The sequence below is a fragment of the Haemaphysalis longicornis genome, unplaced genomic scaffold, assembly GCF_048455015.1.
Source record: "Haemaphysalis longicornis isolate Haplotype H1 unplaced genomic scaffold, Haemaphysalis longicornis Haplotype H1 scaffold_2, whole genome shotgun sequence".
Taxonomy (NCBI): Eukaryota; Metazoa; Arthropoda; class Arachnida; order Ixodida; family Ixodidae; genus Haemaphysalis; species Haemaphysalis longicornis.
The window spans coordinates 259894510-259921972 of NW_027526295.1; the positions used below are offsets into that span (position 1 = coordinate 259894510).

General features: G+C 46.2%; 2 protein-coding genes across 3 annotated transcripts in view; one reads left to right on the plus strand and one right to left on the minus strand.

Moving 5' to 3' along the window:
- Positions 1-135: 135 nt before the first annotated feature.
- Pr (6-pyruvoyl tetrahydrobiopterin synthase purple) lies at positions 136-12284 on the plus strand. 2 transcript variants are annotated; one of them, XM_077700335.1, is made up of 7 exons: positions 151-293; positions 2562-2610; positions 5647-5726; positions 6785-6807; positions 7483-7539; positions 11790-11860; positions 12104-12284. In XM_077700335.1, the coding sequence occupies exons 2-7, from the start codon at positions 2591-2593 to the stop codon at positions 12237-12239; spliced, it is 387 nt and encodes a 128-aa protein (XP_077556461.1). In that variant the 5' UTR covers positions 151-293; positions 2562-2590; the 3' UTR covers positions 12240-12284. The 2 variants fall into 2 exon arrangements, with proteins under 2 accessions (XP_077556460.1, XP_077556461.1); XM_077700334.1 differs by lacking the exon at positions 2562-2610 and having other exon boundaries at positions 136-293.
- Positions 12251-27463, minus strand: part of Aldh (Aldehyde dehydrogenase) — a 17464-nt gene continuing 2251 nt past the window's right edge. The window contains exons 2-12 of the mRNA XM_077700332.1: positions 22745-22849; positions 21161-21301; positions 21011-21090; positions 18964-19075; positions 17190-17432; positions 15247-15349; positions 14810-15159; positions 14238-14395; positions 12602-12716; positions 12458-12531; positions 12251-12378 (exon numbers count right to left, since the gene is read on the minus strand). Of these exons, the coding sequence (XP_077556458.1) occupies positions 12499-12531; positions 12602-12716; positions 14238-14395; positions 14810-15159; positions 15247-15349; positions 17190-17432; positions 18964-19075; positions 21011-21090; positions 21161-21301; positions 22745-22849 (1440 nt within the window). The 3' untranslated portion in view covers positions 12251-12378; positions 12458-12498. The remainder of the gene's footprint in view (positions 12379-12457; positions 12532-12601; positions 12717-14237; positions 14396-14809; positions 15160-15246; positions 15350-17189; positions 17433-18963; positions 19076-21010; positions 21091-21160; positions 21302-22744; positions 22850-27463) is intronic.

Sequence of the window (27463 nt, forward strand, 5' to 3'; positions counted from 1 at the left end):
TAATCTTTGTTATAATTATGCGCGTTTTATTTGTTTTTTTTTTTTTTTACGTTTTGATATCTAGACTAATGTTGTTGCCGACGCCAGCGCCGCTGCAGGAATTGCCTGATTATTTTACAGCGCCACCGCTGTGTTTTTTCTTTTATGACATATCAAAAGCATCAAAAGCTCCCTGTGACCCAGGCCCAGGCCCAGGCCACCCATGCTGTCATGGATGATCAGCGGAGAGTACTGACACCTGTTGCATCAGTCACGCGGATCGAGTCCTTCAGCGCCTCTCATCGCTTGCACAGGTGACGGCGCTCGCTGAACGGCGAGAATTCGTACAGAAAGCCCGCGATCGCGGCGAAATGTCTGCATGGACTAGTTTCGGGTCTAAATATGTTTCTAACCATACAATGTTGCCCCGGTATGCATCTTCGCTGGTTTAGTGCTCGATCGATATGAAGCTTCGGTCAATATCGAATCGAGGCTAATTTTTATCTTCTTTAAAAAAAGCTTCGCAAAGCACTTGACAGTCTGCCTGTACGTCGTAACTCACTCGCTCGCTAACTTTATGATGGCATGAAGGCGATTTTTTAATGTCAACAGGCGAGAAAACCCGTCTGTCCTTGCGCAATGCTTTTCATGTGACAGTTTCGTCGCATAGAAAAATACTATTAATAAAAGGTCCTACTGCCGTCACATCTTCGCACAAGATCGCGTATAATGCACCTAGCTGGAAAGATATGCTTTCCCAGCAATGCCGTAGAGCATGGTAACGAAGCCATCTTTAACGGGTCTGGTTCACGGCACTGTGAGGGGCTTTACAGAGGTGCGAAGACCAAAGAAGAAGAAACAGATTTATTTGCGAGCACACGGCGATCGCGGCCTGTGAAGCGGCCTGTGTGACCAGCGAAGCTTGAGCCCCCTGGTCTGGGCAACGCAGCGCCTACTCCCATTTGTCTTTCTAGCAATACATTCGTGTAAAATAGTGAAGCCGACTTCAAAGTTGCTCGACGCACTTTATGTGGGATCACGGAGCAAGAATATGTAGGAGGCGAAATGGCCCATTGCGGCAAGCGCAAGCGAAGGACCAGATAATGTCGCAATGATAACCAAAGCGGACTTCGCAGCTTCGTCGCTGCGACGGCGAAGGAGAGGATAGCGGCACCTGATGGACGAAATGATAGCGGCCGCAATTAATCCCGGGGCAGCGCAGTGAAAGGCCGATCGCGGCGGCTGGCAGTTTCTTCACCCGCGGCAGATGCCGCTAGCTTGACCTATGATGAGCGCTTGTGACATTATCTAGCCGCGCCAGGAAGCCTTGTTTCCCCTCCTGTCTTATTCTTGCTCCGTGTGTGGGATACATGGGGCCTTTGGAGGTAGCGATAATCAAAATGCACTTGGCCTTCATAAAAAATATCTTCTACATCTAACGACGACGACGGTTGGAACACGAAGCTTTCTTGCGTGCGAAAATCAAATGGCGAAGTGCCGAAGTCAAAGCCGCTGAAATCAAATTTAAGTCAAAGTGTCAACTATTTAACTGCAAACCGCCTGAGAGTCGAAGTTAATCTCAGACAGCAGCAAACGAAAAAACTCAGCCCCCCCCTCCCTCAATCGCTGACCGTGTCGGAACGGCACAATCGGATAGACGTCAACTTCATAACGCCAGGGGCTCAAGTTCGATTCCGACCGTGGGAAGCATGTTTTTCTTGCGCCATCTTCATTATAATCATGTGCACGGCTTACCTGCAGTGCGTTTAGGGCACCGGCATCAGTGAGACCAAGCTTGCTTTGCTTTGAATACTTACTTCGCTATCCAACTTCTGATATCTGCACGAAAAGATGTTTTCCCAGCAATGCGTTCCTGTACAGCAGTGTAGGCAACTGTAAAGGGGCTCAGCGTATGTCAGGGCGGCTTACGCATTCATCAGAAACTTCCCACTCGGGGATTTCTGCAAATTTTTTTACTCCTCAACCTGATATCTTCAGCCCGTATCAACGAATTGATTGGTGACTACCACAAGATATGCATTTTGCATATCAGGCGTTTTTTAGGGGCGAAGCACCTTAGCTCGGGCTGTCTGCGTCTGGTGTCGTCGTCGTCTCCTGTCGTCACGGTAAATCAAGTTATTAAACAATGGTCAAAAAACAAGTGTAGTCTCTCGTTTAATTGCTTAAATCCGGTTCAACACAAGAGAGGGTGCCACTGCCTTAGCAAGCACGCGATTACTCCTCCAACTGACGCTTCTCCGGCCCCCAAGCAGAGCGCGTCGTGTGCGTCTCATAGCATGCGTCTTATAGACTGCATGCTTCGCCCCTCCCCAGGTTTCACATTAGTGGAGATGGCCCAGGATTTTTTTTTTTTTCAAAATGTGCCAAATCCAGTTAAAGGAGCCATGAGGACAAAATACAAGTTTGTGTTATTCGAAAGATTTCATGTTTTATATATAGTGCCCCCAGCATATGTCCGAATGCAAATGATGCTTTATTCACTGAGAGATTAATTACTTTAAAATTAAATTTTGATTTTCCCGATAAATCATGCATTTTCGGGGTCTGTAATGACATCACAGGAACCGACCGCTCTGCAGCCGATTGGGACATGGCCGGACTGGAGGAGCGGTGGGCATGCATTTCTTTGTTTACCGTTAGTGAACCTAGATGGCGCCACCATACCGTGGCAAGCCATTTTCTGCCTTTGGTTTGTTTTTCAGAGTATTTAAACTTGGCTTTTTTTGTTCAGGGAGAAATAATCTTTTCATGAAACATAGTGCTTGCTCACGTAATATGGTCACGTAGGACACTGTTGCTTGCATCCATCGGCCCATGTCGTCTGAGACAACCCTAAAGCCCCGCAGTCCTATTAAGCTAAATCAAGCATCATAGTGCGCGCTGTACACACAGAAGTACACATCGGTACTTCTATTCATAACTTCCACTGTTTGTCCTACCATTCTTACGGCTTTAAAAAGAATGTGCCCTAAATTTAAGTACAAATAGCTCATTCGGCAAGCTTATAAGCTCTGCCTAATTTGCGTTTGTTTTTGCCGCCCTCCGCCAATCACAGAGCTGGCTGGTATGACATCATAGGTTCTGTTGTGGGAAATGAGCTAGTGGGTCGCGTGGCCATTTCCTTTTTTCCTAATTATGTAGCTTATTTGAGCGAAGTTTATGTTAAAAGTGCACGTCAGTATGATTCAAACGAGGTAATCTTTGAAGGAACCAAACATGTTTCTTTCTTCATGGCTCGCTCCTTTGAAGCACATTTGAGAAAAAAGCGAAAGTTTGTTACCGAACCCAACTGCAACGGTGTGAAAGATATTATAAGATTTACTATACATGTCAGCTAGGGGAAGTTTAGGGCCACAAGTAATTAAAAATTGTGCGGTGAGTTTGAGCAATATTAGGATGATAAGTTTGGATTGGGCTCGTATTGATGCGGCATTCTTATGAAACTTTATTTAAATTGACTTTTAAGAATAGTACAGTGGAGTTTTGGCAGAAACGGCATTAAACATATGCAACAGGGCTTCAGGAACAGTAGAACTATACATAGAGAGCAAGTGAGTCCTCCGGGCAGCATTAGCAGTTCTTTTCGAATTCATCCATAGGATAATTTTCTTGGGCACGCCTGAAGACACTCACGAAGAAAGCAAGCTTTTCCTTGCCTTGCCATGGATTTCCAAAATGCTTCAAAAGAAGGTTGCTCGTATCTTCTTCTTCTTCACCTTACTGGTGGTGCTCGTACACACAGGAGGGGGGGGGGGAAGAGATTTATTTGCCAGGGCTTGTAAGCGGCAAGCTTAGTTAAGCACTAAAATGGTAAATATGCGAGTTAAAAAAATAAAAATAACCAGATTTACTCCGTAGGGACGTGAGAGCCGAAATGAAATGATTGCTTCACACCTCTGGTTTCATTTCGTGCACTTCTTCTATTCACCTGGTCGTCGATGTCTTAGGACAGATCTTTCGCGAATCGCTTAATTTCAGTCTGAATTCATGATAAACCAGCTCCGGGGGGGAGGTGGGGTGGCAACTTTTGGAAACACCCAGGAAACAGTCCGAAAACTCTTATTGGGCAAATGGATTTGGCTCATTTTGATCTGTGCCACAGCAGATCTGGCTAATTTTCTATAAGAAATATGATCTACGTACCCATTTGCAGGGCGTTATCTCACCTATTTTCTTGCCACCTCTTTTCTAGGGGAAAGTTGCCGAGTTTTTCTTTTCACTTGTCTGACTAAGTTTCAATTTGTGGATTTGGCTCATTTCGAAAAAAAAAAAGAAAAAAAGAAAGAAACGCCTTATACGACTGCATTGTATGGTTCGCTTACATGGACGTCATCCTAGCACATTCTATGCAGCATGACAATTTTTTTTTGTTGACCCCAAGCCTATATAGCTGCTGCATAAGCTTGCTGCCACAGTTTGCTTGCAAGCTTTCCCAATGTATGCATCATGCTGCATTTTGTCGAAAAACGTAAGTTTGTTAAGAAATTACAGACAGATGTAATAATGCATATTCCCCCCCTCCTCCCCCCTTACTTTTATCACTATTATTTGTGTACCTGCCACCTGGCTGCCAGCATGTGCAAATGCTCAGTCAGGTCCTCTTGCTTTCTAATTGCAATACCCCACTGCAGCATCTGCTGTGCAGGTTTCTGACTCCACCTTCAAAACTGCAAAGTTCAAAGGCCCCCGGGGGGAGTCAAAATGTTAAGCATTCATACTGACTTCGTGGTCGGCGTTCTGGCCTTTTATCTTGAGCAGTGAAGTTGTAATGCGGCTGCACACTAGCTTGGAAGTAAAAATGTGCCCTCCCCTTTCTTGTGAATAACAAAAGTTCGAATTTTTGCTAGTACTCATGAAAAGCGGATGATGCGCCCCAAAGGGCATTGATCAAGAAGTTTGGAATCGGAAAATAGATGGTGGCAGGCGTATCGTTTCGCAGAAACGTTTTGTTTCAAGTGAGGCATCTACCTCTTTCCAGTAATAAGTTACTCAGTAATAAACAAAATTTTTGCTTGCAGTCACATGCACAGCTCTCATTTGTACAGCCAAACATCTGTAGTGTTATTGCCTTGCTTCACCCTTGCACGTTTGAACTGTTTATTGTTTTCACGAGTGCTGCATGCACATAGAGGGACAATGATACAACATACAATTTTATACCTCGCTAGAATTTTGTTCCGTGTTGCTCAGGGGGAAAAGAAAATAATGGGTGTAATAGGATGTGACAGTGTGCTCAGATCTAATTGCATGCGTCTGGAAAGGAGAGCACCATGCGTTCGCAGTGAAAGCTGTGGTATTTGATTCGCTGACATTCAACTCTGCACATCACTGGGTTTGACTGCTTCTTCAGTGCTTGTGTGTTTTTTGTGGTTCATTGTGGAGCACAAAGACTTTAATTGCTACAAGACCATAGCATCAATTTTTACTACATGACAACATTAGGTATGAGGGAGAAAGTGAGTGATTTGAAGTGTGCCTTTTTAAATGTCAATTCTTGGGTGACATTTTCTGTCCAACAGAATTGTAACTGTACCGAGTTGCAAACTGTTCAGTCCTATGAAACTTTTGTTTTCTGTACCGTAATACTAGTGGCAATCCTCGATGAAAATTGACCCACAGTTGTTTTGACGGTGCTTCTGTTTGCAGCCCGTGCCTCTCAGATGCAGAAAATGCTGTTGTCTTTGGAAAATGCAACAATCCAAATGGTCACGGTCACAATTACAAACGTACGTTTCATGTCCACTATGCATGTGCATGTCGAGTGTTGGCACTAGCTCAACCGAGTGTTGGCGCTAGCTCAACCAAAGTTGGCCCTAGCTCAAGTCTAACGAACAGCTGTCTTCCTAATCTGATCTCATGTGGCAGCAGTCTCTGTGTGACGGTCACGGTGCTCAGCCTTACAGCTGGGCTACGTGCGTGTACTGTATGGGAGCGGCTTGTGCACTAGCTCAGTTGTCGCGATGCGATGCAGCTGCTTTTTTGTGCGGCACGCAGTTGTTTAAGGAACCGGATTTCGTGCCAGTTTTCTCATCAGGGGTGGGACCATGGCCCTTGTGATTCTGCTCCTCCTGGTAGTGACTTTGGGACACAGCGACTCCAGAGATCCCGCTCCTCTTTACTTAACAGCTATTCGCGGTAAAACTGCATCATGGAGACCCTTCTCTTGCCCAGTTTCCTGGCTTCACAGTGGTCAGATGCAGTGTTTGCAAGTCCACGTGCTTCCTTATGCCGCAAGAAGTGACGGCATCAATCAGATTGTTATGAGAAAGTCGTGTTTCACTTTACTGTACTGCGTGGTCATTCATCACAGTCTCACTGCAGATGGACAGTCGATAGGCGCATGGCCAGAAACAAATAGGTTGCACATGCACAAAGAAGAACACGGAGGCTGCAGGCGTTTTGAAAGGCCCATTTGCGTTATATCATTTATGGGTGAATGAAGGCATGTAGGCAGCATATCCTTGTATACTAGGCTATAGACAGTGCTGTTCGGTAATGGGTGCACAGACTAGGGCGTGCACATTGTAGATGGGTATGCTGAAGCATGTTGGTTTCAAATGCACTAACAAGGCACGTAGGTTACAGACATGGAAAGGAGTATACAGAGAAGCCCAGAACGGAGCATGCTTATGAAAATGCAGGTGGGAACATGCAGGTTACAACTGCGCAGAAGGAAGCAGGTTGGCTTAAAGTCGGGAACAGGGGCATGTAGGCTCCCAAGCACATGACATTGCGCATGTAAGATGTGCCCGTGCCACTGACCACCTGTCTTACAATTTTTCAGTGGAGGTGACAGTTACTGGCCCGGTAAGTACACTTTTCCGATTGTCTTGCAAATGTTATCGAAAGGGGACACGGGTCTTAAAACAATTACTTCTTTTAAATTGTAAGTAAAGTAAACTCTGTGAAACACGTCAGTCTTTATGCTTTTATCCCACTGATTTCAAATGTGCCATTATTTCTTGAGTCGGCCAATTAGTTCCGAAGATAATTAGAGATAATTAGCTATTTGTGCAGGAACAGTAGATAAACCAGTGTTAGTCAAAAACTGTAATCTTTATATTTTTTAATACTATGAACATAGGTGAATGCACTATAGGAAGTGGGTTTTTGACGCAGCGCTTTGAACTGATTTTACAGTTGGTCAAACTTGGTGGCACCAGTGGCAAGGAACCATTTTGAATGCCCATTTCGAACACCGAAGTTTAATGAGCTATAAAATTAGTTCCAATCGATTCATCAAGAATCCACTTGATTCAGCAGTGTTCAGTTTTAAAATATATAAACAATACAGTTTAATGGTTTAACACTGTTTTGTCTATTGTTCCTCCAAAAATGGATAATTATCTCTAATTATCTTGGCAACTAACTGACTGTTTAAAAAATAATAGCATATTTGAAATCACTGCAAAAATAGCAGCAAAACTGACAGGTTTCACAGTTTACTTAAAAATCTGGTCACATGCTGTCTTTACCTTGCAGATAGACAAAGCTACAGGGATGGTCATCAATATTTCCGATCTCAAGAAGTACATTCAGGTCAGTCTGCACTTGTTGAGGAAAGGTTTCACTGCGTAGCGAACTCGCATTTCAAATATCAGAAATCAACTTTACAGCTGATCGACATTACAAATCAGCTTTACAAACGCTGAAAAAGCTGTCTGAGTAGAGATAATATCATACACACCATGTGAAGGCTGTGGAAAAAGATAGCTTATGCACATGTGCAGTGGCATGGAACCATCAATGTTTTGAGAAGAATGAATTAGGTGCAGGCTAGAGGCTTGAGCAGAAAAACATGGGCCCCGCAATTTCTTTTAAAATGCTATGTGCAGTCAGGACCAAAACTATTGATTTGATTGATTGTGAAGTTTAACGCACCAACACTACACAGGCCATGAGGCGCGCCGTAGTGGAGAGCTCTGGATTAATTTTGACCACCCGGGGATCTTTAACGTGCGCCGATACCTCGAACACGTGGGCATTTTCGTTTTTTGCCTCCATCAGAAAAGCGGCTGCCACGACTGGGAATTGAACCCGCATCCTTGGTGGGACCAAAACTACAATGCGCATATGGGAAACTTTTCACTGTGCACATTGAGATGACTGCTCTTCCCTGCAGTTTCTCGGCTAGGTTCACTGCTAGAAACTGAAAATGGGACATGTTTAGGTTGACACATGCGCAAATGGCCGGCAACTGTTTACTTTAAAGGGGCACTAAAGGCTGAATGAAATTTTGTTTTAACTGAAAGATCATACGTTTCTTAGCTCTCTCGGCTTTTGTTCGACGAGCCACAATGCGTTATTTGCTGAGAAATAAGCAAACAAAGCTGGCATTTTTCTCACCTGCTCCCCTTTTTTTCGCGACGTAGCCATTGCATCACAAACTAGGAACGAAGCACCGGCAGCACCGATGCAGTCTAGCGCGTAAACGCTGGCAACGGCATCTTTTACATCCCTGAGCCATGGCAGACTACGACTTGTTTCTCTGACCGAGGATTCGACGTTTATGATTTTTCACAGACGGAATGAGAAACGCTTTTAGATGCTGAAGCAGCCGGTGTGCCCAGATTCCAAGATCTCATTCAGCCAGCTGCCAGCGAAGCCTCTTTAGAAGTAACAAGCGCCGTTTCGAATATCAAGTGCAGCGTCCTAGGCTCCCGGCTGGCACCGTCAGGAATGCGCCTCCATTTCCCCTTGTCTGGCAATCACAGCCATCTCATATTATCTTCTCTCGCGCGGCGGGAACCCAGCATGGAATAGAAATTCTTCGTGGCAGCCGTGTCGGCATTTGTTGTTGTCTGCGCATTTCTGGCTCAAACATAACATAAGGGCAGAGCGACGCACGCTTTACGGATTATCAACGGCGACTCGAGGCGAACGGGCAGACTGATCAGCTAACCACTCGCAGTAAGTTCAATTCACGGGCGATTATGCTTTGACCGGGCACGCTTTACCGATAGCAACATTTTAAATAAAGTGTTAGTACTCCTCCTCCTTTGCGTGCAGAGAACGAGAGATTGGAAGCTTGGGCAGCTCGCTTAACCACCTACAGTGCATCTTGTTCCTTTTGCCGAATCTAATGAAGGCACTTCAGCTACTTCTTGCCAGGTATATCGCTTGCAGAAGCTCAAGCTCACTAATGCTTTTTGAAAACAGAACTGAAAACATGCTGGCTGACTGAATTGTGAGTGAAGCAGCCTGCCTCGCAGTGTATAAAACCTGTAGTCTGTGTTTGTTGGGTACGATGAGGTAATCGAAAGCTTTGATTTAAGTTTATTTCATGTGCTTGACCACTTATCATTTCAGGAAAAGATCTATAGAAGCTTCTCCAATGAGCTCTTGCTGTTCACCACGTTTGTGATGTCAAAAACCATAGTACCCAAAATGCGTACGGGGCATCATCCCCGGTTTTCACGTTTCTGGCATCTTCTGCCTCATTAAACACCTACTAGTGGCAAGAATGGTGTACTGTATAACCCCATTTATATGTTCCCGGTTCATATTTCCTGGGTACTATGCCCTCAATTATGAACACTAAATATGCTCCATAGTATGTTCCTTCCCGGATACTCAAGTTTCTCCCTTGCATGTTTTTTTTTTAGACGTATCGACAAGGTTCTACTGTATTTATATTCTCAGCACCATAATACATTAATACAGGCTAACTTTGTTTGCACCCTTTAGTGCCCTTTAATACCCGTGTGGGGTCATAAAATCTAGTCAAGAAAAAAAACTGTAGTCTAACTTTTTCCATAAGCACAAGAGGCACTAATGATCATCCACCCACTGCATCACATGCCAGCGTGGTGAAACCTGCCACCAAGCCCTGCAAACTTCCTTAGGCAGGCCTCGGCTAGAGTAATGTTTAGGTGAAGGCTGTGAAATCTTTTCCTGAAAGGGAGAAAAAAAAAAAAAAAAACCTGGCAATAACTTTTATTTTTTCCTCCCAAGTAAAATCGGTAACTGCAGCACATTATGTGCACGCCAAATTGCTGCACATGGTCGTTTGTGTAGCGGTCTTCTCGCAGCCGTGCGTTCTAGACGTCTGCCTACCTGCCCTGTGCACCTTATTCCATGTCAGTGGCGTCTCGTCAGCCCAGGAACCTTCACTGGTGCTTGGTGTCGCACTATTTTTCAGCTTGTCAACAGCTTCACAGTCCTTTTACTGCTACGCATTAGCCGTCTTGGTCTCGTCACCAAATTCTTTCGTCTATTTGCATGTTTTTATATTTTCAAGGTCTCAGTATGGCCTTCGAACTGAGGGGGGTGTAGTAGGTCGGATAGACTGGAGGGAGGGAGGGAAGGGGTGTCAGTAGAGATGGTTTTTCCCTGCCAATTTTTAACAAGACTTTTGGCTCGTTACAATGTTTAGCAGACGTTTTATGCGTTTACTAAAGAAAATAGTGTTCGTTTAAGCCTGCCTGGACAGCACTCGTCCTTTGGAAGGCCCCGGAGACGCATGCAGCAGTGCAGTGTTCGAATCCAGCTGGCCTCTTATTGCAAAAATGCGGGCTTTTTGGTCTCCGTATGCATTGGAGGTGCACAGCTAATCACAGGGGCTACGCAGCTGTAGAAGTGATAGAAGCAGCCCGAACGGTTGGAAACTGGGATTGCCACCTGCCCAATTTTTGATCGGCCCGACCGGTTTTTTTAAACGGTGGGCCGGTGGCCGGTTCGTACTTAAAACTGGTCGTCATTGGCTGGTTTTTTGGCCATTGTGCCCGTTTATATTTTTTTGCATTTTATAAATACAATGATAAATATGTGCTGACAAGCTGCGCAAATACAAGCGAGCCTCTAGAGCTAAGACTTCATAAAGATGACAAAAGAAAACGAGGAACTCATCCGAGCCGCTTAGTGTATTTCTAATGGCATATACATTCAATGTTTTCACAAATAGGAGATGGTGAGCATATAGAATTTTAACTTCTGTCGTTCTGAGTTGTTGGGGCATCGACCATAGTGCTGCGAGTGTATGTATATATGAATATCACATACATTATGTTCATGTACATAGCATGCTTTTTACGTTCGATTGGTGGATTATGCGGTTACTTTTCAGGGCAGAACATTCAGAGCAATAACCAAAGTCTCACTCACTTCCAGTACAAACATTATCTTGATTTCTCTAGGAAAATGATACAATAATTGTATGCCCCCCCCCCCCCCCCCCCCTTTTTTGGGCAGGCCTTTTTGTTTTTTTCTTTTCTTCCCTTTTCTCGGGGAAAGGTGGCAGTCCTAGTAGAAAGGGTAAATACCCTCCCAATGTACACACGGCTAGCTGTCCTCTGAGCTAGAAGTGCAGGCATACAGCTAGGCTGCTTCTAGCTGAGAGTATGAAACGGGGCCACCTTGGTAGCATTTCGGCTGGCGTACCCGCAAATTTTCCCACCATTTTTTCGCGGGGCTACTATGGTTGCCAGACCAGGACTGTCCTCCCCTTTACGGACTGCCTTTACGGGCCCCATACGTTTGTGGTACCTCCCCTAGGGGTGAAGTAAAAAAAAAAAAAAAAAAAGAACGAACGAACCTGGGCTTGAGCCGCGAGCGCGCAGAGGTTTGTAACCAGAGCGGGCTGACAGATCCGAGGCCTGTACGGGCCCCAATACATTTGTAGTACCCGCGAATGTATGATGGGAGCTAATCAACACAGGGCACTCCTGGTCTGGCAATCATGGTAGCCCCGCAAAATAATGTCGGGAAAATTTGCGGGTACGCCAGCCGAAATGCTACCGCCACCTTGAGCATGGCCCCACCATTAATCACGTTCTACTACTACTTTACAGTGCCAGGTGATGGACATCATTGATCACAAGAACCTGGACAAAGATGTGGCTTACTTTCAGACAGTTGTCAGGTAAGAACTGCCTAGTTGATTTTTTGGATCATCTTATGTGTACACTAGGCTTATTTTGCAAGTGCACGATGCACGATAACTACTTGTCTTTTATACTCTTAACATTCATATGGCGGGCCCAGGAACACGGTCTTTTGACCTATTTACAATTGAGGGCCCCTCTAATACGCTTGTTGAAAATAATACAAGAAATCCGCACGTTCCCTGCCTCCCCACACCTCGCCCCCTTTTTCCCTCCTGCAGCACGACTGAGAACGTGGCCGTGTTCGTGTGGCAGCAGCTGTCCAAGGTGCTACCCAAAGGGCTGCAGCTCCGTGTACGGCTCCACGAGACTGACAAGAATGTCGTCACATACAAGGGCCCAAGGGCCCCCTCGTAGAAAGTCCGATGTCAAGAAATAAACGGCACTTTTTTTTAATAGTAACACTGAGCATTCAGCCATTTTATTGAGTACTGAAGGTATCTGTGACCATGCACGGCAGTGGGAGGTCCTTCTGGAACACCTTTAGAACAACAACCTGGGTGGAGGATGGAAACAAGTTTACCGACGGTGTCCTCCAATAGCAGTTAAGTGCTAGTATTCCATTGCGTACTGACCGTATTTGTGACCATGCAAGGCAACAGGCGGCTTTTCCGGCCTAGCTGTTCTTCTGGCCCATCTTGAGAACCACCTGAGCAAAGAAGGGATGTTTGCAACGTGTCAGCGGATTCGCACCACCAGTGCAGAGGACAAACACAAACCGATTTCACTTGGGTGTAAGCTTCGAGGCCGTACTCTCCCAGTTCGCGGCCAATGCCAGACATCTTGTAGCCTCCAAAGGGCACCTGTGCCGTCAGTACGTCGTAGCAGTTCACCCTGCATGTGCAAGCAAGCATACACCATGTTAACGGCAGTGGGCTGTACCCAACGTGGCACTGTCATGCACGACCGCTTTCGCACATCTCCTTGCAGTGTCACTGCAGCTTGCGCTAACAAGCACAAATGGTTGCCACCTAAGCGCACAGAACAGAAAAATTCACCCAGAGATGCACTGGCAAGCAATGCTTTTCCAGATGTCTTAAATGCCCCAGTCACCAAGTTCTAACATAAGCACATGTGTTGCTTATTTAAGGCTGAAGCATGGTGCATGTGCACTTGGGTTGCGCATGTAGATGTGCAAATCATGCGGACTGCACAAGTCCTGCGCTTGAACAATTTCACTAGGCATAGCATTACAGCACTTGCAGTACTTAGTAGGCCAGTGCTAATACGATTTTTTCCTTCAAAGTGAACAATAGTTTTGTTCAAGCATCTTTAAACCAAACTAAAAAAAAAAAAAAGATTTCAAATACGAAAACCAGAATGTAACCCGCCGCGGTGGCTCAGTGGCTAAGGCATTGCACTGCTGAGCACAAGGTCACGGGGCCGCTGAGGGGCCGCAGGGCTGCTGACCGGCCACGGCGGCTGCTTTTCTGATGGAGGCGAAAAGCAAAAATGCCCGTGTGTACAAGATTTCAGCGCACGTTAAAGATCCCCAGCTGGTTAAAATTAATCCGGAGCCCTCCACCTCGGCGTGCCTCATTCCCTGCATTGCGTCGGCGCGTCAAACCCTACAATCAATCAAAAACCAGAATGTACAATTTTTCAAGCATGGTTCAGTAACTAGTGCACAAAAAAATTTGTACATTTTTTTCCAATGGATTTTTCTGTGCGAAAAGTTCGTAAATTTTTTTGAAGGATTACCAAGCTGCCATTTTGCTGTTTTCGTTTTAGTGCAATTACGCTGTAACTGTTCAAACTATGGTCATTACAATTCCTTTATAGCTTTATTGAAGAAAGCCAGCACTGATAACAGCCAACCAACTTCGCACGTGCAAAAGGATGTGCATAAAAAAAGAAAAAAGAAAATGAAAGAAAAAAAAAATTAGCGAACGACAGCATCACAAAAATAATGAGCCCAAACTTTTCAACATTTCTGCTTCCAGATTCGAGCTACATTGTCCTCCTCTTCATTACACGTTTCTTAGTCTCTTTCCAAAAGCAAAAGCCCATCCTGTTTCATTAAGATGCGGTGCAGATAAAGGACCTGTAGTCACTATCTCCTCCTCAATCCACACATACCCACTCAGAGGGATGAGAAACGATGCTGACAACTGTCAACAGAAGCTACAAAAAAGTTAATGGCTCCTCAAAAGCAGTTGACGGCCAATTCATCTGCGTGGTGCACACTCAATCTTTCGCAAACGTCACCAGTGTTCACATGATAGTAATTCACTCCTTTTCAATCTACTTCTTACATGCATGCACAGTTTCTTGTGTGCCCTTGCAACGACGCCGGCTGTCTTGCACAGCACAAGCATGTCCACTTAGCTGGCCAGCTGAAAGAAGGCTCCTTACCAGACTGTGCCGGCCTGGATTGCGGAAGAGAAATGCAGGGCCTTCTCCAGGTCATTTGTGAAGAGGCTGGCAGCCAATCCATACTCGGTGCTATTGGCACGTTCAATGAGCTCATCGACATTCTCAAATCGAAGAATTTGCATTACAGGGCCAAAGATCTGGAAAAAAGAAAAAAGGAATAAGAGCGTTTTTTGTCTCTTTCTCATTGCCAGCACAAGCAAGCCTCAATAAATGACCTCTTGAATTGCCCAATTCATACCCTGTCAACACACAGCGAGAAGGGGGCACCTGCACACTCGCAATGAACGCGGAAAGCAGCATATCGGGGATGTGCTCGTGGGAACCATTCATCTTGGGCAACTTCCCAAAACCCTCCAGACTTTTTTTCCTTTCCTGGCATACAAGGCATTCATTCGAGACAGCAAAACTTACAACGTGGCCCAGTTAGACAACGTTTACAGCTCACTTTAGTGTCCCTTGAAGGGTGCTATCTGTCACCGAATCTGGCACGAGAACATGCAGGAACACCGGGACCTTTGCCACCTTGCAGCCTCCCGATGAAAGGCGCGTACCTCCTCGCGGGCGATGCGCATCCCGTCCTTGACGTCGGAGAAGACGGTGGGCTGGACAAAGTAGCCGCGCGAGCCGTGCTGGGCGCCGCCACAGTGCAGCCGGGCGCCCTCCTTCTTGCCGCTCTCGATGAGCTGCATGATCTTGCTCAGCTGGTCCTGGTCCACCTGGGGGCCCTGCGTGGTGCTCGCGTCGAAGGGGTCGCCCAGCACCCGCTGCTGGGCCAGCTGCACGCTGCGTTCCACAAAGGCGTCGTACACGGCCCCCTCGACAAAGATGCGCGACCCTGCGCAGCAGCACTGGCCCTGGTTGAAGAAGAGCCCGAAGTGCGACGTCTCTATGGCCTCGTCCACTGGAGAAAAGGAGAGAGGGAGGGAGGGCCCCCGTGAAGACCCGCAAAGCAGCACACGCCAACGAGCCAGCCAGCAGCAGCACTCACGGTTGGCGTCCTTGAAGACTATGTTGGGGCTCTTGCCTCCCAGTTCCAGGGTGACCTTCTTGAGGTTGGACTCCGCTGCTGCTCGCATCACTAGCTGGCCGACCTGAGAGGGGAGCAAAGGAACAGGGTGTTCCAAATTTGTTGAACCTTGACTACTAACCACGCAAAACAATGTGCGCAGAGATGCTCCTAATCACCATAAAGGTAGGAGCTGGCGGAAACCATTGCATTGAGAGCAGAAAACAAAGTAGCCGTCTTTCATTCCGTTGGGTAGGTGTAATCTTTGTGTTGCACACTGTTTTTGCATGCCATCATCAAAGTGCCAGCCATGAGCTTTGGTCGTAGACAAAACAGTCGTACAGATACCTGCTTCAAACTTCCAGTCACTTTCATAGATAAACAGATTGAGTCATGGCTGCACAACAATAGGATTTATATGCTTCAAATGTGTGAGGTTGAGTATATGGAAGTACGCAAACATTTTGCACAGTCAGCATGAAAAAAAAATGCAGACAACATTGTCTGGGCGCTCTGAATGGCAACGAGACAACCATGTTGCAATACATGCCTCACAAGATGTGGTTCAATGCTTTACGACGAGACAGAAATGACACTAGTGTAAAATCTGGCATGGAAAAGCATGTAGTGAAGCATGCGATAAATGTGGGAGGCCTTGAACTGACATCACGCCGGTGCTCTATCTAGCACCACCACTGGCTGCACTTACTGCCAATATCAAACTTCAAAAAGGTCAGAAAATGGTGCAAACTAATCAATGTGAAAACTGTACAGTGCACCCGCGTATGCAGGAGGGGAAAGAGGGCGGCAGAATCTCCAAAATTTTCATTTTACTGGGGCATGGGGACATTGAGCGTTTATAGTCATCAAACAACGAGAGAGGAATTTTATTGAAATAAAAAGAAAATACAGGAAGGTTGGTCTGATGGTAGTAGATCTGGCCAGCTATTCTGTACTTATACCTATGCCTATAGTTGAAAGTTTAGCCAGATGGGCGCCTCAACAATATCGCTGCGAGGCCACTACTGAGCAGAAATGTCACCCATGTTGAATGAATGAACGAAAAGTTTATTTTTGCAGAATGGCTCGTTGGCCAAATAGGGGGAAAGGAGGTGCAGGAGGGGAAAAAAGGGGGAAATTTTCTCACAAGCAAAGAATCAAGCTTTGCACGTCTTTGGTGCCAGCTCTCACTGCATCGGAAAGAGATTTTGCAATGCTTCAGAAGTAGACCCAAAATAAGCAAAACAATTAGACGATTAGAATGAAAAACTTTCAAAGAGATGTTCACACTTTGATATATCTGCTAGCCCAGAGCTTGCTGTGGGGAAACATGGCTGCAGTTTTGCAAGGCTTCCATTTGCACGAGTTTTCCTGGGTTCCAAATTCCTTTGAAAAATGAGCAAATACAGCATAAAAAGAACCTCGTAAGTAAACAATATCAAGAATCAGTTATCCCCTCATCCACCTATCTTTCCTGGGAAAGGAAGGAAAGGGCAGTGAAGTCAACTCCCCTTACTTTGCCAGCACACGTCCATGTGTGTGGCACATGGGTGTGCACCCACCATGTCAAAAGGAGCCCACCCTGCCAAGAAGAGCCAGAGGTGTGGGCTGCTACCGGCCCCCCCACAGGCCTTTCTCCTCACATGAGGGATTCTTATGTAGCAACCACAAGTTCTGCCATTGCCACACAAGACATGTTGGCCATTTATATGGCCAAAAAAGTGAAGAAAGCACGAATACGAGAACAAAAACCTCAAAAGGGTGACAGAAAAAGCAGCAATGGGGAAGCGGTCTAAAGAAGTTAGATGCAAGAAATGCTCTGGAAGATGAAGTCCAAACAAGAGCCTAAAGCAAGCTGGAGGAGCAGCGAGAGAAAAGAAAAAAAAAGAGAGGGAGAAAAGAGATTAACAAAGCAAGTGGCCCACCTGGGTGGATCCCGTGAAGGCCACCTTGTGGATGTGTGGGTGGGCGGCGATGGCGCCACCCGCGGTGGGGCCCATTCCGGGCACCACATTGACCACCCCGGGCGGGAAGCCTGCCTCGGCCACCAGGGAGGCCACGTGCAGCGCCGACAGGGGGGTCTGCTCAGCGGGCTTCAGCACCACCGTGTTGCCCATGGCCAGGGCGGGGCCCAGCTTCCACGCTTGCATCAGAGCAGGGAAGTTCCACTGCAGCCAGTGCACACGCACACCATCGTGCCAGCTTACTCCCACAATCTTTGCACTGACTCGCACGCACAACTAGCCAGTATTCGTTAATGCACTCTTAGAAAGCTCCAGCAGGCTACTGAAATGTCTAAGGAAGCGGAAATTACTGTTTACGTTTCAAGTTGGAGCTTGATGCAAATCATGAACGCTGTTGGACAAAGCTAATACACGACTAATTTTACGACTACTCTTCTTCACAAAATTATACCGTATATTATCGCAAAACATTGTACAAGGTGTCTAGCAAACTATTATATTAAAATTCCCCGACTTTCCCAGGTTTTCCCTGAATTTTTCAGGTAAAATTCCCTGACTGCAGCAAAGGTGGTGACATATGCAAGACCATTAGCATAGAACAAAAAGCACTGTTTTATTTACAGGGTGCAAGCATAAATTATTCACCACAAATTAGAGCTGCTGACATGAGTATTACTGCACAAGGTCTGTGCAAGCACAAATCTGTTCTTGCTGTCTAAGAGTGTCCGCCATTGCACAAGGGTTCTCAAAGCGCACACCTTACTTATTAAGAGAGTCACTTTTTGCAGGAGACTGGCTACTGTTAGCAGCCTTTGCTTCTTTTCTTCTAGTTCTTTGACAACAGCAGCCAAACTTTTCTTGTTCTCAACATCCGACTTGACCTGCCTTTCTGTCTTCTTTTTTTTAATCCGTTCGGGTTCGTCCAGTCCGGATTAAAGGAGCACTTTTTTTTCCACTGACACCGTCACTGAAGAGACTTCACTTGCGGAAGCACAATGCAAACACAACGCCGATGGAAGGTAACACAGTTTAGACAGAAGACAGAGGACAAAAACAACAAAAGCGTATACCCAGCGCGCACAGCTCGAGGTCGCCAGACAAACAAGGTCTCTGGACAAACTTTTCCGGGGCCAAACCTGTCAACCCTGGCACTGCCACCTGCTCCACTGGCTTGGATTTGTCCGCATTGGCTGTTCCCTTTGCATATCGATTCCGGTGAGCAGAGTCCGCGCTCCACTTTAGGTAGAACTTGTTTATTTTTCACTGCAAGTTTTCAGGTCATTTTCCCTGACTGGGTTAGCATTTTGACAACATTCCCCGACGATTCCCTGATTTTTCCCGGTAGATAACATTTCCCTGACAATTCCCAGTTTCCCCAATTTTCCCAGTCGCTAGATACCCTGTTGCAGTAGAGATCCAGTAACAATTGTGTTGTAAAGATTGGCTACACACATGCACAGCTGTTGAACAAAGCAACCATGAAATGCAAATAATAGCCAGCAGCTTTCAAGTGAGGTGCCACATGCACGAGCAGAGATTTTTTTTTTCTTGAAAACCAGGCAGAGGTGAGAGAGGAGCTTTTTTTTTTTTTGCTTGCTTCCAGCACGAGGCAATGCAGCAGCCAGCAAAGCATGCACAAGGGCTGCGTGTCCACCACGTGGCTCCTCATCTGCACCACCCCTCCATCCCTCGGGCACTTCTCCACAGGGACAGGGAACTCTCGAGGAACACTCACAGGAATGATCTGCCCACAAACGCCAACAGGCTCGTGCCGCGTGTAGGCAAAGAAACTGCCATCCAACGGAATGGTCTTGCCATGGTTCTTGTCAGCATAGCCAGCATAGTACCTGCATGAAGGGTTGGCCACGCCTCTAGACGCTTCTGGCCCAGCTACCAGCATCAAGCAAATTTGCTGAAGCATCGAGTACGTGGATATGGTGCATGCAGTACACAAAGGTGGCAAATGTAAGGGTTGCCAGATCATGTGAAATAAATAAAGCACCACTAAAAGACAAAAAGAGATAATGCTTCCCTTGATGCAGACTACACAAGCCACGGGCCACCGCGCTCAACAAAGGATACTATAGGTTCTCAAAAAGAAAATAATGGAAACGAACGGCACAATATGTGCGCAAAGTGCTACTGTTGGTCTTGCCTTAAGAGTCTAAGATGCCGGCAACAATGAGGTACAAGCTGAGGTCCCTTTGCACAGTGGCCGAAGGACTGCCTCAAAAACAGCCAGAAAGGTGTGCCCATTCGTGCAGCAGTTGCCCAAGTATATGCAACAGGCATGCTTATGATGAGACAATGCAGGCCATAGCACTCGCAAGGAAAAGCAACACAGGAAAGCACATGGTCGCCTACCCTACACACAGGAAAGGGAATTAACAAAGGAAAGGAGGAACACACACACACACACACACAAAAATTTCCACCACAAAGAACCCATGTTTACGAAACTTGCACCAGTTTGTCAGTACTGCCAGGAAAGGTGGAAGCTTAAAACACGATTTGTTAACTGAAATATACGACAACTGCTTTACATGTTGCACAGTTACCAGCCTACTGCAACATTGTACCTTCAGGTTACTGCACCAGCCCATAATCTGAACGAGCTGTGTTTTGTATGTAGCAGTTGTGGCATACATATACGGCCAGGTGATGAATTGTGCAGTGGTCATCCACACATCCTTGCTTCAAATCTACATAAGGGACCTGTGTAGCCGACACTGGGAGAGATTTCATACATGGAACCGAAAATAAATTCTATGCAGCAATTTACTCCCATCACGTACTTGACAGCCTTGCCAAGTGCATCAATGATGCCAGCCGCAGATGGTAGCACTGGCAGTCTTAAGGTGAAAGCAGAAGCTTTACAGTAAAAGGGAGGCATTCTCTCACCTAGCATTTGCCTTACACATCACAGAAAGCCTTTTTCGCGGCATGCACATCTGGCAACCCAGAACCATGTCTACACCCGGCCAACATTGGTCGCTTCAATTGAAAAGCAATTTTTTAAGCTAAACCTGCCTATTTATAACAGGAGACTCGGCAGCAGTGGCCTCACTTGTTTTCAGTGCTTGGCGCATTGCAGATACTAGCCCGGACGCCCATGTGTTCACCGTGCCCAAATTCAAATTAAATCGCTGAAACCTGCTCGGTCTGTGAAAAACAGCTGCAGGGATGTTCTCAGTCTTGAAAAAAGCAAGTCGCCTTTACAATGTGCACGCTGCCGTAAAGAAAACAACTAAATGCAACCCCCCAGCGAGGGGTTTTCTCTGCACCAAAGCACTGGCAGTGTCATGCACTTTGTAGATAAGCTCCTTGCGACCTGCGTACTTTGCACTGGAGAGGAAGTAGGGCGTGGGATGTTCGTTTAAAAGTAAGCCAATGCGATTCAAGAATTTCATGCTGCAAGCATAAGTTTTCCAGCTGGGCTAGGATCTTCAATCTGAAGATGCAGACATCACCACGGCTGCACTTGAGCATCCGTTGCCACCACTGTCAAGCCATCCCGCTCAAGGTTCCTACCATCAGAACCAAATGGCCTGTTACAGTCCTACATGCTTCTCCACGTCTTCTGGTGCACAAACCTTTCGATAGAAGGGCTACTCAACATAAATACTAAGCAAACTCAATTAGCAAAATATTTTCTTCCATGTTAAATTGACGACACACAGAGACCCAAGTCCTTTTTGTTAAGAAACGACCGTGTAGCGGCCTGTTTCATTCAAACTCGTCACAATTTCGGCACCCATGCCAGCAGCGGATGGGGACAGTACCTGAGGCACTTTATGACCAGGGGCAGGTCAATGTTATAGGCGTCTGCAAAGGGCTTCCCATTGTCCAGGGTCTCCAGGCTCTGGTGGTTGCAAACAGGAGAGCCAGTCAGAAAAGGGAAAGGCCGCCCCACCCAACTCGGCTGGCCTTACGGCAATGAGCACGCGGTCCCGCTCCACGAGATCTGCCAGCCGGTGGAGCAGCTGGCCCCGGTCCGAGGCATCCATGGTGCGCCACTCCGAGCCCAGGGCAAAGGCCTTCTGGGCCGCTTGCACTGCCCGGTCCACATCGGCCTGCAACAGAGCACCCAGCAGCCTTCCGATCACTGCTCCACAGGGAACACCCACCACAAGGCAAGCAAATAGGGCTTGGAAAATGCTCAGTAAACTCGCTCAACACAATCACGAGTTACATACATGCTTAGTGACATCAGGACCAAATTTACCTCTTTCACAAACAGTATGGAGCTCAATTATGCTGCACAGTTCCCACTATGCCTGCGCTTATTCTGCCTCCCCTTGGAATACTTTTTCCTGTCACTGCCGCTTTTACGCATCACGACGTAGACATCACTGCACCTGCTCAATCTTCGCCAAGCACTTACAGCAACACTCAGCGTCACTCCTTGTATCATCTGCTTACCATGGACAACAGGACTTTTCACTAGTTAGTGGTTAGTGCTGCCTGAAATGCTATTACATGCTATTGTGTACATCAATGATTAAAGGGAGCATAAATACATAAAACTTGACTCCAACCAAAAGTTTGCCTTGGAAAAATAACTCAAGCCAGTTTGAAGACCTTTGCTACCGTGCCTAGGCAAAAGTCCATGTTCATCGATGATTTCCATGCCCATATTGCTTTCAAGGCTTTTAAGACGAGTAACGCCGTAGGGGGTGTAGCTCAGCAAATGTCCTTGCAAGTTTGGTTTTGTTTCCATTGACATGACAAAAACACAATTCTTCATACGTATTTCTAATGCACACATCTAAAACTTGGACGTTGCTATTGCGCATTGCTGCTACAAAAAAAAGTATGCGATTGAGACACCAACAATCAACGGCAGGAATACTCAATCACCGGATTTATGCTTGGACAACCACAATCAGCCATATCAGCTGAAAGTATTAACCGATAACTCTTAGTGAAGTTAGATTGATTCCAAGCGGTTTTATTGTTGTGATGCACGTTGGCGAGTGTGCTATCGTCACCATAAGCACTGGTAGAACCATTTAAAACTTCACTACAGTTTTGGTTGCATTTGTGCACTGTGCAATCAATTGAGCCGATTCACCTAGCACCTTTGCTGTTCCTTAAAAAAAGCCTGCCACTCACAATTCCCATGCCTCTTCAGATGATTTAATGAGAAACATTCACGCTGCAAGAATATCAGTGTGGACCATTATACCATTCAAGTCTGTCCGGAATGACACCAGCTGTTTACCGGCAAGTTTTGTTTCCACGCACCCATATTTCTGGAGGACAGGTGGCGGTTCTAGGCAAAACAACCTAGCCTGGAAAATCATGCAATAACTTGGGTACAGTTCAGTGCGGGAAATTTAGGTTGCGCCAAAGCACTGACAGCAGACTAACAGGACCATGCCGATTGCCTTGTTATGGTGCACGGACGAATCAGCAGAGCTGAAATCGTCCAATTCTAGTCACCGTCAAAACTGTCTAGTCATGCTATACTGCACCCGTCATTGCCGTTGTGAAAAAGAGGATGGCATCCTTACCTTGTCACCTTCCTGCACTTGGGCTATCACTTCACCTGTGGTTGGGTTGACAGTGGGGAAAGTCTTGCCAGAGACGGAGTTGTGCCACTCATTGTTGATAAATATCTGCAATGAAATCGAGGGACCTAAGCTTAGTACATTTTGAAAAACATGCTTTCTTCTGGTTTTCTGTAAGCAGTGGCTACTCACAGAACGAAAAAAATGTTTAAAAGCAAACAGGCATTCCCTCATGTTAGCTTTTTGGTTCGAGGCTTCATCTAATCTTCGTGCTGCTTGTCAAGTTTAGTTGATCAAAAATTGCTACTCGCATAGAAACTAGTCAGCCATGAGGGCCACAATAAACAGGGTTGTGCTTACAGCCAAAAAATATGTTTACTGCTGTTGTCGCAAGCTCAATAATTAAGTCGTATCATGTTACACTGCCCAGTGGGGCCAATGGCACATGAAATGTTCTCCCCATCAACATCTCACAGCCAGTGTCTCAAATTAGGATGCACACCAATGTGTGAGCGGTGCAAAATAATAAGAATGATGGGAAAACTCTGTAGGCATTTGTGTTGCATATGTGAAATGTGTGCCTATGTTCACGGCGCTGTTTGAAAATTCAGCACGTGGCAGCATTGATTCACTATATGGTGAAAGCAGTCGGCGATGAGTGCGGTTCGATGGGCTAGCCTGCGCCTGGTGACATCAGCACACACACACTGACAAAACCATCAAGGAAATGAGCAGTTAGTATAATTTGGCAAGCCACCAGTCCACACGAGCGCAAGCCACAGAAGGTGGCTGTATCTCTCATACCGGTTGTGTTCAGTACGGCTTGCTGCAGCAATAGTCAAGTACTTTCAAGCATTCTGTGTGACCAAAGACACCTGTCAGCAAAGTGAGATCGTTTGTGTAAGACAGGCACGGGTGCACAGAACCATTTCGGCCGGTGGCAAACTGGGGGAGGTACTTTCACGCAATCGATTCTCGAGAGACCAGCACCGGCCGCGTGCAGCCCTCAACACAGTGCTTGCAAACTATGGAAACAAAAACTCCCCACTTGCATACTGTGCAAGTGCACTGGGGCACGCGCGAGAAATTTTGTGTGCTAAATGCTAGCTCCCACTATCCAAGAAAAATATGACATACTGCGATTAATGCAGCCCAACCGTCAATTTTTTTTTTTTTCCTCCTTCAAATGCACATTAAGCACTCGAAAAGAAAAAGACATCGTGTGATGCATGCTGACTGAGCCTCGTTGCAAAGTTTTTTTTTTCTTGAAAAGACAAAGCTAAATGAGCATGCAGTGTTAATACGTTAAGTGGCACATGCTCTAAAGGTAGGAGCCATTCCTTCAGAGAGCCAACCCTACAGCACCGAAACCCATTGGAGCATCCTGCTACTATGGGGGCACCAAGTTCCCATGTTTCTTTATGGTTATGTCGATGTGTTCTGCTTCAAGCTGAGGTGAACTGAGCCTGAAGCAGCAGAACGCACAGCTCACAATAGTGTAGATATATAAAAATGGTGTAATAACACAGTACCAAGCCTGGGCTGGGGTGCCAAGAATGAAGACTTGAAGCTCTGGCTCAAGGCAATGCTTAAAGGAGCCATGAAGAGAAAATGCAAGTTGGTTTTATTCGAAAGATTTCGTGTTTTATAGTGCCCCCAGCGCTTGTCCGGATACAAACGGTGCTTTATTCACTGAGAAATTAAACAATTTAGGCTAAAATTTTGATTTTCCCGCTCAATCGTGCGTTTTCGTGGTCCCAAGTGACATCACGGGAACCGACCGCTGAGTACCTTCATTCACGCATCCGCCGTACAGGGTAGAGACACGTATACGCTGGCAGCGCCACCATTTACGGTTGCTCGCTCGCCGCCGAAGCAAGTCATTGTGTCAAAACCGCGCTAAAATTATCGCCGCAACGCGGTTTACTGAAGAAGTTTGAATCATATTGTCTGTTTCGCGTTGCTAGGTCTCGTGGGAAACGAAAAGAATAACGCGTTGAGCCCGTTGGCCCAATTGCGGCGGCACGGGACCGTTCAAAGATTGTCTCCACCCTGTACAGCGGTGTTGGTTTGTTCCCACGTTTCTTTACGTTCCGTAACCTAGATGGCGCCACCATACCGTGGCAAGCGTTTGGTTTGTTTTTGCCCGCATTTAAACCTGGCTTGTTTTTGTTCTGGGAGAAAATATTCGTTCCCTGAAACAGTGCTCGCTCGACAAATGGGGTCAAGTAAGGCACCGTTGCTTGCGTCAATCGGCCAGTGTCGTCTGAGACAACCCCAAGCCCCGTAGTGCTGTGCAGCTGGCTAAACCAAGCATGCTGTGCGCAGTACGAACAGCAGAACGCATCAGTACTTCTATGTTTACATGTGCTTTCGTAACTTCCACTGTTTGTCCCATCATTCTTATTGCTTTGTAAAGAATGTGCCCTAAATTTAAGCGCAAATCGCTCGTTCGTCTAGTTTGTAAGCTCTACCTAATTTTCGGCTGCTTCTGCCAGCCTCCGCCAATCGCAGAGCTTAGCTCATGTGACATCATAGGTTCAGTTGCGGGAAATGAGCTGGTGGGCCGCATGACCATTCCCGTTTTTCCTAATTATGTAGCTTATTTGAGCGAAGTTTACGTTAAAAGTGGTGTCAGTATGATTCTAACGAGGCAATCTTTTGAATGAACCAAACTTGTGTTTTCTCTTCATGGCTCCTTTAACATGGAGTAGATCCAACATAAACAGTTGGCACACGCTTAATGTGCTGTTTAAACATCTTTCAGCTCCTCAAGCAGACATGCTCACTTCCCAACCCCACCATGGAACTGCGTTGTACTCTGCCTCTCCATATTCCGCTTTCCTTCCTCCCACTACACCCCTTTTTCCCTCACCAATAACTCAATTCCCAGTGCCAGTAAACCCCTAATGATCAGGCTCGCCAGTAAAAAACAAAGGAGGTAGCCGAAAAAAAGACCCTAGTAAACTACAATTGTCAGTTTCGAGCGTCATCCTACCCACTTGTTTGCAAGTTTACATTAAAATTTTAAGATTGTTTAAAAATTAAACACAGTGGCCCTTCAGTACTTGCTCCCATCCCCCTTTTCCACAGTGTGTAACGTGTAATTGTTGTAACTCCTTCATGTTCGTAAGTGGACTTCACAATTTTTTGCTGCAACTGTTGACCATGACGATGATGAATAATGGCCTCCCCTTTGAATCGGAGAGACGGCATGCACCATCTCATCTACGTCAGTCATCTAATTAAATTTAGTTAATCTACAACTCTTATTTCTCTTTAATTCTGCTCTGCTACTGTCTCTGGCTGTTCAGAGCCTTTCTTTCCTGCTTTTTTTCTACCAATATTCTAGTCGCTGTTTAGCAATAGGCTGCCTCTAGAGTGTCATCCAAAGGTACTATAAGCACTCCACTAAAGCAATATCCACCGGTGTTTTGATGAAAAATATGGAGCGTTTGGCACTACTTCACCTTCCGCTAACATAATGTAAACTAACCTCACATAACCTAACGAACAGAAAAAAAAATGTAAAGCACCGAAAATTTAAGCCATGAAAATTACAATAAAAACTAAAAATGTAAAAAAAAAAAAAAAAAAAAAAAAAAGAGGCAAGACCCAGACCTGAACAACAGGAAGCTTAGACTGATCCTCTACGCCACACTGGCAGACACACTGGCTGTGTCAGCCCAGTCTTAAAAATTCAAATGTCATTGGACGGCACTCTAGCCATGGCTGCAGCGCTGAGCTGGAGTGCCGTCAAGAAGGCACTCTAGGCGCTGCCTCAAGAAGGCAATCTAGGCACCCCAATCCTAGCTGGCTGGATCTTTTGGCATTCTATTACTACGTGGCTGATGTTTATCTTTGCCGCGGTTCACACGTCTCATCCTGGGGCGAGTATTTGCCCATAAAAACTTCAGTTCTCAATCAGCCAGCCCCAGCCTCAAAGAGCAATGCACTGCCTTTATTATTGCCACAAAGTTCTTTCCCAATCTCTTGTTTGCCTCATACACTGGGAAATGGAACGGCAAAATCCACAAAAAGATACAGCTCTTTGAAGTCACGGCAGCCATTGCCTAAAGCAGCAAAAGCTAGTGCCCCAGGACCAGACCAGGCCACTAACAAAGTTCTGAAAAAATTACACGATGAAGCCCTTCAAACTCTCACAGACCACTTCAACAACGTTTGGACTGAAGTGGAAGTTCCAGCACAATGAAAAACTGCAGAAATCTGCTTCACAACTAAACCAGGGAAGTCACCATACATCGAAAACTTGCAGCCAAATGCTCTCACGTCCTGCGTAGGCAACATTATGTAAAAGGTATTACTGAAGAGTTTTCAGAAACACCTGGACGAGACCAAGCAGATTCCAGACACAATGTTCGGACTCAGAGGAGACCTCGGGGCCAAGGATGTGCCAATTCAACTGGAGGAGGAGATCCTCGTCCCTGCCACTCGTCACTCACCACGGGCCATCCTTGCACTTGATCTGAAGGGGGCCTTTGACAACGTGGCACAGTAAATTCTCCAAAACCTGAACAGCACAGGCTGCAGAAGATGATGACATATGACTATATTGTCGACTTTCTGTCCAACAGAAAAGCCACAATCAAGATAAGGAGCACCCCATCACCCTTGGCTGTCTGGGGACCCCTCAGGGCTCAGTACTGTCTGCACTATTGTTCAACATCGTACTCCTGGGTCTCCTGGGGCGGCTGGAGGGTG

Coding starts and splice junctions, on each gene's coding strand:
- Pr (XM_077700334.1), top strand. CDS start 145: ATGACATATCAAAAGCATCAAAAGCTCCCTGTGACCCAGGCCCAGGCC. Junction 294..5,646: donor GCCTCTCATCGCTTGCACAG/GTGACGGCGCTC, acceptor TTCTGTTTGCAG/CCCGTGCCTCTCAGATGCAG. Junction 5,727..6,784: donor TCACGGTCACAATTACAAAC/GTACGTTTCATG, acceptor ACAATTTTTCAG/TGGAGGTGACAGTTACTGGC.